At 38.9% G+C, this 9,766-nt stretch overlaps 1 protein-coding gene across 1 annotated transcript; it reads left to right on the forward strand.

Annotated features, from left to right (window-relative positions):
- Positions 1-974: 974 nt before the first annotated feature.
- On the forward strand, positions 975-9,380 carry znf513a (zinc finger protein 513a). Its single transcript, XM_026342027.1, has 5 exons — positions 975-1,184; positions 1,899-2,035; positions 3,326-3,457; positions 5,898-6,668; positions 6,776-9,380. Exons 2-5 carry the CDS (start codon positions 1,996-1,998, stop codon positions 7,726-7,728), a joined length of 1,896 nt encoding a protein of 631 aa, XP_026197812.1. The 5' UTR covers positions 975-1,184; positions 1,899-1,995; the 3' UTR covers positions 7,729-9,380.
- Positions 9,381-9,766: the final 386 nt, after the last annotated feature.

A 9,766-nucleotide genomic window follows, 5' to 3' on the forward strand; every position in this document is an offset into this window, starting at 1 on the left:
ACTACAGTGATGCATTGAGGGACTGTAACCGGAAATCATTTTCGGAAACGGAAACACCTAACCAAATGTATTCAATTGAACCAAGATGCTTCCCGTCACTAGCTGTCAAACATCCGGTAAGCGCTTCAAGCCTTCATAATAAATGTTAAAAAAAAAGAAAATTAAAAATGTTTATAGTAGTATATGTCATTCATCTGCCATAAAAACAAACACAAGATCCTATCAACATATGATAAGTCAAATATTTTAGCCTACTGCAGGTGTCACCAATAAATATCAAAATTTAAGTATTCACTCAGTCATACCAAAACACATTATCATAACACGCACAAAGAAGCATTAAAATGCACACACACACAAAAAAGTGAAATTGTAAAAATTTGGCAAAAGAGCAAATGTTTCTTGATTTAAAAAAAAATCACTTATTTGTTTACTATATGTAAGCAGATTATTGTAATATTTCACGTAAATGATGAGAAACCAACTTGAAGAAGCTGAAAGCACAATAAATAAATGTGTTTAGTGTATGTTATCTGTTATGCTGGGCAAACTACAAAATTATTTGTCTTGGTAAACATTGTGAGAGAATGATACCGAAGCTGAAATATTCAACCATCATCTACTCAGCTGTACTGCTGCATTGATGCAATTAAATGTATTTTCATCCAGTCATTTTTGAATTATCGAACAACAGAAGAAACACAGTTTAACTGCACTAAAATAAAATAAATAGGTAAATTTCAATCCTTGTAAATCATTGTACATGACTTTATGAGATAAGAAATAAGATTTTAATTAGTTAGGAATTTTGCAGACTATAATATGTGCCTTTCTGCTATTTGGTTCTCAATTTCTGAATACTTTTTTATTCATCAAACTGTATGGTACGTTCATTTTTGTGCCTAATTTAAGTTTAAGGTCACTGTTAGTGAAGATGTCGGTTTTATTCTGAAGGATTTGGGGCGGAAGTCTTCTTATTGTTGCTGGTGCTGGATCACAGGCGAATCCGAAAATCAATTAAGTTATGAAAAATACCATTAATTGCCTTTCTTTGTCACCGCAGCTCATGAAGAAATGGCGGATCTCCAGAGCTTGTTCATTTAAAGAAGAACAATCCTCTCCTCATGGCGTGTATGCCGACGATAAAAGCCTTCGCCACCGACAGGAATATTTACGTTTTGTGGGTAAGTTAGCATGATAGCTAACTAGTGAAGTTGACATTAGCTTCTCGGCTAATTTAGCCTAGAACATGTTTAGCCACGGTTGGTGTTTACTGAAGATTGTACGAGTTAGTAATTAGTCTCTAGGTGCTGATGAGGACGCATTTTGGTTAGCCACACATTAGTTCACCTGCCGTCACTTTCCAAATGTTGCTGATATGTCCTGTTGTGCAGTGATAACATTAGCTGTACGCTGTGTGAGGACATGTATTCACTTCACTCGCTTGATTGCTCACTCTGTGTCGAAGACCAGTGCGAGTGCGTTAGCCATTTTGCTAAAGTAGATTAATGATCGGATATCTGCATTTGACCATACACACATATTATCTTTTGTTATCTGTTCTATGTATATTTACAGACATCAAAGAAAACAATATGATATGACTGTTTATGTTGTTGTATCAGAATAAACTGTCTGTTATTTATACACAACCTCCAACTAGTTTCTTTATGACACAAAGGAGTTAGTTAGATTAGTGTCTACTGGTAATCTTAGGTTCATATCATGTGTAGCTATCACTTATTGTAATATGTGATACAGTATAGGTAGCTAAACTTTGCAGCACTAATGATTTTTGGTTCATTGGTTAATCACAACATACTGTAGCCATATTAATGTTAATCAAGATAACAAGTTATGTTAAATTTTCTTATGTGTTATCCATCTTGCATCTATAGAAATACTGAAAACTGTTGTCCAGCGGCATAAGAATGAGCTGATGGTTGTGGAAGTCTGCAAGAAGACATCACAAAAAAGAGAGAGGCTGACTGGAAGATGCCAAGAAAAAAACAACAGAATCCACAGCCAGTCAAGTGTAAGTATTCACATGGCAGGTTAAAGCTGACGTACTTTGCCGAAACCGTAACTCATGTCTTATACTACTTTGTGAATGATGACCTTGTTAATTATCATGTTGTCTTGCTTTGCTTACATCTGGACAACAAGCGTCACTGTTAAGGCACTTGAAATGTTACATATGGTTCATAATGACCCACTGTGTAGCTGTTGCAGGTACATATGTTACCGATACCATTTCTGTAAACTCATTTTTATAGAAACCTGGAACTTCTCACTAGACCTAGACATTCAGGCCGTCATATTAGATCGGAAGATTGTATTTTTATTTAGCTAAGAAGTTGTGAACATCATGGCCAACTTCAAGGACTCATGTTCATGGTTCTGTGAAGGATAATACTTCCTTAAGTATTTTCATTTTTTGGCCTTTCATAGCAATTATGAAATTTCTGGAGCTGCTAAAGAAGCACCAATTAATTTAAACTGAGGTGAGGATCTGTAAAAATAAACATCCTACTCACTCAGGATACATTATTGTCATTATGTCAACCACTATAATGACCAGTAGGTGGTAGCATAAGGCTGGTAATCAAGCTAAGAAGAGGCTGCTAGTACAATGTCCTTGAAATGGCCTTAAAAGTAGTTTTCTAAAGAGTAACAGCTGGCTGATATTTGTTTGGATTCCATCAAGCTTGAGAGACCAAGTTAGTATTTCAGGCATCATTAGCTGTAAAAGCAGTAAAAGAGCTCCATCTGTCAACTGTTAGCTGTTCATTTTTTGTTTATAAGCAGTAAAGTTTCCATATAGGTCAGACATTTTACTTTTACAGCCACAATTACATATATGTAGTGGATACACTAAATTCACTGTTGTGGATCGGAAAAGTTACAGAAGACGAGTGTTTACAGAAGAAATAAAGACTAGTTACCTACCCAGTTTTATTTCCTAGGTAAACTTATTTCCACATAGCCGCCCTTAACTTGATCCTTCACTATGGTCTTACCTTACTACCAATATTTGCTGTGGATTTTTGTAAACAGTTTTTAACAAACAATATCCCCATTAAGTTACAAACAGTTTTACTTGTTGAGATGACTCAACTCAGTAACTCATAAAGCTTGATGTTATGTGTGATATGTTTTTTTTTTGTTTTACATTCTGCTTAATTTGTCATTGCCTTTAGGGTTAGTCAACATGGGTCAATAGGGTTAGTACTTGTTCAAATTGTGAATAAATGAACTTAATTGTAACTTGTACAGAACTGATAGTAGTTATTTAATGTTGATTGGCTATTTTCTATGACTGTAGTGGATTCTGAAGATGGTGTAGCCATTGAAGCTCCAGGAAACCTCTCCTTAGACACAGACTTCCTTCTGGGACAGGACCTTGAATTTGATGATCCTGATCATGACAAGATTCTAGGCCTGGAAAAGTTCTCAGGTTTGTAATGCATTGATTTATTAGATGTAATCAGATATTTAAAGTTACAGCAGTTAAGTGATCCTATATAATGTGGTGCCAGCAAAACAGCGATACTTAACATTAAAGCTAAAATATGCAACTTAAGCTAGTGCTACCATGAGACTCTGCTACTCCCTGCATTCCCCCTTTCTGCTCTGCTACACTGCCACGCTACGCCCAGCGCTTCAGGTCATTCTGAAATATACAGAAATCTGAAAATTACAATAAATTAGAAATAATACATTTGAATTCAAAACCTACTGATTAACGAATAGTAATTGAAATGATCTAACTGGTTAGGAGGGCGAGCCTCACTTAAAAACTATCTGCACCACTGGCAATGCTATTCAATGCTGATAAATTAATAGGAGTGCTAGGCTAGATTGTATGCTGCTATGTTTCCTTGGAATCCTTAGTTACGAAGCAGCTTGGGAATGGCACATCCCTATTTTTACAATGAAAACTATTATACAGAGAGATAACTACAGAATGCAATTAAATAAAGGACTATTGCTCACCAAAAATAATATTAAAACAGGGTTATATTAAAATTAAAATTTTAATATAATCCATCTCGACCTTTTAAAAAGCGGGATATGCTGTTGATAACTTCTAGTCTGTCAGTTCTGTCACTTTTTCTTTGGCTCACAGTTTTCCAAATGTTCCCACCTGCTTGTACATGTCAGTGCTTAGTACATTTCCATGACATCCCACATGTGGCAAACATGTTACACTGCTATTAGTTTTACAGTAAGAAGTGAATGTGATGATCACATTGGTTGATCATTGTAGTACATTTGAACTACAGTTTGAACTACATTTGCTTGAAAAAATAGTAATATTGTGTTTTGTTAAAGCTCCCATTTTCAATTTTTACTATTATCATGAAAACATGGAATGAATAAAATATATGAATTATTATGATGGCTTAACCACTAAAGGAAATGTCGTGGTGGCTTAATTTTGCTACAGATAGGACCTGTAGACTTTTACTGTGTATTTCTCAGTGATGAAGTGTAGCCCCTCTGTGGAACAGTGAGAGAAATTGAACTACCAGCTCGTATTTCCCAGTATGACTCTTTGTCAGAGTGATCTGAAAAATGGAAAAGTAGAGAAAGGAGCTGAGACACCATTATTATATAAGGGTCATAAAAATAGGACCATTACCATCAAGGACACCATTATAAGAAGGCATTTATTCACCATCATCATCACCATCATCATCATCATCATCATCATCTGCTGCTGCTGCTGCCTCTGCTCCCACCACCCCACTGCCATTATAGTTTCCCCCTCATCATCATCATCATCATCATCATCATCATCATCATCATCATCATCATCTAACCTCGTCATCATTATCATCATCAGCAGCAGCAGCAGCCTCACCATTATAGTCATCATCATTATCATTAGGTTCAGTAATCATCTAGAGGGTTTCCACGGGGCAGGATAAAAGGGCAGCCTTTACTCTCTCCTACCCCACATTCTGCCTCGGCATCTCTGAAGGAAGGCGGTTTTCTTCTGGCTTGTTCCCTTTCTGAAGCAATCGCTCTCTGAAGTCGTGAAGCTTTCCTTTCTATCTTTCTTGGAAATGATTTTTCCTTTATGTGTTTTTGTTCTGATCTGAGAGCTCAAATGGCGTAGCAGCAACTAAAACACAGTTTACCTTGCTGGTGGAAGTGTGAGTATCAAATGTCTTCCCAAGTTCGCTGTGTTTTTCTTGAAAAGACAGATTCTTGTTTATGCAGTCCTGAAGTTACCTTACTCTGTGCGATTGATTTAAGGGACTTTTCTGTAAGTGGTGGGTGTTGCCGGTGCTTTTCTCCATGCTATTTGTGAGGCTCTTTTCAGTCGTACAGTGAGCTTTTTTGAGGAGGTACTGTGTGAACTGTATGGGTGGTATGATTTCCTCTCTCCCATGTTTCTTTATAACAGTGTCTGGCCTTTTATTTTTGTACAGAAGTCTTCATTTTGAATTTTGATTTTGTGTGCTCTTTAAACAATAGATTTTTGTAGCTGGCATTTTTTCAGTGCTACATTGACTATTATTTTCCATGACAGTGATCGATCCCCACACCTCGCCTCTCAGTCAATCACATGCCCCCTCTGCACTAAGAAATTAACAGCGATGCAGTCACATTTAACTGCCATGAGTTTAGTCATTGAATTATTTGGGTGGTTTCTCTTTTTATCAATAAGACATCTGCGTTTGAATGAGGTTATATGTTTGATTAAGGTTTTATACGCTATATAATCAGAGAGGACGGTTGCAAATGTACACCTTGTTATTTTGTTGATGAAATGACTTTGATAGTACAAATAAGCTCTACTTTGTCATCCACTGAGACAAAATTTTGTCTTAAAAGATACACACAGTATTTGGAAACACATTTTTCTGTTTGTCGTCTCTGAACAGAAGTAGCTGCTGAGATCGGTTTCTCTGTGTATCCTCTGGGTGATGAGGAAAGTCCTACCTACAGCCAACTCAGCATGGAAAGTGAAACGGACAACTCTCGCAGCACAGGTGACAATGGAAGAGACGACGAGGGCAGAGCAGCCCAGTCCGAGCCCAGTTTTCCTCCCTACCTGTCCTGTAGGGGCTGCGGCCAGCTCCGTGATGACCCTCTGGGACCTGGCATAGATCTTGTTGGTCCATACTGCCTTAGGTGCTGTAAAGCCTCCAGAGAAGCCAAAAGTGCAGACTTCTGTTCACCTTTTGGAGGCATAAGCGGGATTCGCTCAGGTCCTCATTCACAACTTGATGGAGAAGTGGTGGGAAATGGGATGGGTGACAAAGCACTGACAGCTGAGGACAAATCGGCAAAACTGCACTCTTGTCACCTCTGTGGCTTCTCCTCACGTTATGCCAACCATGTGAAGCGTCACATGAAGACACACAACGGGGAGAAGCCCTTTAACTGCCCCTTGTGCACTTATGCCTCAGCGCAGCTGGTGAACCTGCAGAGACACCTGCGTATCCACACTGGGGAAAAACCGTACAAATGTGACAGCTGCACTTTTGCCTGCAGTTCCCTCGGTAACCTCAAGAGGCACCAGCGCATGCATGTGCCCTCAGCAGTGGCAGGACAGGATGCGCCGCCACGACCTGCCAATGGCCAAAACAGTCTGAAGAGGCTTATGACTGGGCAAAGACCCACCAGGGAAGAGCCGGGTGCATCTGCCAAGGGTAAGTGTGCTTTTCTAAAGTCTATTTCTAATATTGTTCTACCTTTTTATAACTACTACTATCTGGTACGGTATGACTCAGTATTTCATATCTTTGTGACTTTTCAGAGGTTACAAGGCCAACGTCGAACCTGAGTTTGGGAGTCCACAACAATGACTACCTATCAGCCTTCGATGGTTTAAAGGGGGCATCGTCACCACCCATACCACCTTCTAATCCAGCCACTGGCCAGCAGCCCCCACCTCTGCTGGAGACAGACAGCAGTGGCAGCACGGCAGCCAGAGGGAGCATAGGGAATGGTGCCACCCTCCCCCCTTCACTTTTCCCTTTTACTTGTCGTTTGTGTGGCATTGTCCTGGAGGACGAGGACGGCTCCTCAGCCCAGATTTGTGCCAAGTGTACCCTTGATATGCTAACAAAAGACTCCTCATCTTCTCCCAACAGCCCAGGCGAACGCAGTGACAAGGTGTACACATGTGCCGCCTGCCCCTTCCTCACACACTACCCAAACCACTTGGCACGCCACATGAAGACTCACAGCGGCGAAAAACCGTACAAGTGCCCACAGTGCGACTATGCCTCAGCACATTTTGACAACCTCAAGCGCCACCACAGAGTGCACACAGGCGAGAAACCTTACAAGTGCCATTTGTGCGACTACGCTTGCGGGAACCTGGCCAATCTGAAGCGCCACCAGCGGGTGCACTCAGGTGCCAAACCTTTCCAGTGTGCTGTGTGCAGCTACAGTTGCAACCAGAGCATGAACCTGAAGCGACACATGCTTCGGCACACTGGAGAGAAGCCGTATAAATGTCAGGAGTGCGGCTACACTACTGGTCATTGGGACAATTACAAGAGACACCAGAAGAAGCACGGCCTGGCCACAGACGGCTGGGTTAAAGTTCCAATGACGGGCAACAATGAAGAAGAAGAAGGAGCAAGGAAGGGAATGGGAATTGGAGTTCAAACACACAGGAAAGAAACAGGGGTTGATATGCAGTATATGTCTCGGGAGGGAAGTCAGACAATGCATCCGTGCTACAAACTTGAGATTGTTTAAAATTTAACTCAGCAGAATTAAGCTACCAGCAACTTTTTTTTTTTGACCTTCACAGAGCCTTTATATTGTTTTAGTGTGTGTTAGTCCTTTAGTGTTTTGTCGGATGTCTTCAAAGGCTGCTAATTGTTTATTTGTAGAATCTCGCACAATTATGAAAAACAGAACATTTCGATGCCTTTTGGACGAGTCTGTGCACAGTTTGTCTTCTACTCTGTTAATCTGTCTGTGTCAAGACAAATGGAGAAGTTCTCTTATGGTGTCTATTGAGTGTCACACAACACTAAGCTAATTATAACATTTCCCTCTCACACAACTACAAGTATCTGCTTCTTCATTCTGAGGCACCAAACACCGCCAGATACTCCTCAGTACATAGAACTCATGCATATTTGCCAGAACTAATAGAGCTGCACTGTGGCGGTTTCAATTTAGATGATGTCACCTGTTGCTCCTACTACCTAGTTTTGGTGGACCTGCTTCTCCAGAACTCCTCCAGATCACATCATCTGAACTGAAAACTCTTGTAGATGATGTCATCTGAAGAAGGTCAGATGACATCAGTGAAGTTGAACTTAAATGACAAGAACTCAACCTTAAATGAGATTCTAAATACAGTATGTGTAACTTTTACTAAGTTATAGTTTCCCTAACATGACACAGTGCAGCTTTAAATACATTTGGCTTCTTGTATTGTTCTTTCTCTGCACTGTAGGTCACGCTCTGGAATGACATGCCTTCAGATTAATTGAATAAATTGAATAATAGTACATACTATTAGCAAAATGCTAATTATTAATACTCCACACCTGATAAACGATATTGTTTAGGCTAGCACGGCCTAATCTCCGGTGTCTTTATCTGTATTGTACTTTTTGCCAAACCCCTCAGGATTATATAACGTTATTAGGATTTCTGAAATATTGGCAAAGAAAAAGACTTTTTGACACTAAATTTTAATGCTGAAATTGCATGCACAAGTATTTTGAAAAGCTGTCTTTGGTTTTGATTTGGTTGTATGGTTAAAGAAAAAGCACAATCATACACACAGTTGCATTTGGAAGGTTTAAGAATAGGTTTTGGAAAAAATAAAGATTTGTTGATCTTTTGTATGAACACAAATTACAAATTAGCATGCTGAACAAAAGGAAATCTCACACACACCATCTCGCTTACGTTTAACATGTCGAACATGTATGAGTTGACTTTGGGAAGAGTCTTTAAGGACGACTGAACCTCCTTCATTTTGGATTAGTGTGGACTGTGAAATTAGCCCATCGTTGTTTTTTTTACTGGAAAAAAAAATATTAGTAAGCATGTGAGTGTTGTTTTATTTTTCTAACGTGGCTGTAGCACAATGCTAGAAATGCATACTTTAATATATAGAACAGTTTATTATTATTTTGAATGTGCCATTTCGTTACTGTGGGAAAAACAATAGGGACTGTGATTTCAATTTCATCTTTTTTGAATGACTATTATATGCAAGTAGGATATTTTTCAGGTTGCCAGTTTGCTAAGACACAATGGAGCATTGAACCCATTTGTTAGTACTGACGTCGCCCAAGTGTCCATTTTTGTCCTTATGCAGTGTCTCATAAATGCCTTAAGTGAGGATTTTGAAATAAATGTGGAATTCATTTTATTGAATGTCAGACGTGAGACTGCTTCGTTTTTTTTCATTTCAGCACATCAATTTTAGTTTTGTTACTAAAATTGATGAATCTTGTTTGAATCTTGTTGTTGCAGTAACTAAACTGTATTGTGTGAAGTGAAAGGAGTTACCAGGAGTCCTCCAGACAGAGAACTATGAACTATGTGTTCTGTGTTTATATAAAAATTAAAAGTGGATGATAATTTTTTAGACATTTTGGTAAAATGTCTAAATAGGTAAAAAAAAATGTAAATTACTTTCATTCCTAATCCCATTTGTTATTCCTATTATTTGTTTTATAAAGCTTATTTTTACAGCTGACATTTTGACTTATAGTGCCAAGCACAGATGTGCCGTCGTATTCAAATGTAAGCCGTGGCCGTAAGT

This window comes from Anabas testudineus, chromosome 24 (assembly GCF_900324465.2).
Source record: "Anabas testudineus chromosome 24, fAnaTes1.2, whole genome shotgun sequence".
Taxonomy (NCBI): Eukaryota; Metazoa; Chordata; class Actinopteri; order Anabantiformes; family Anabantidae; genus Anabas; species Anabas testudineus.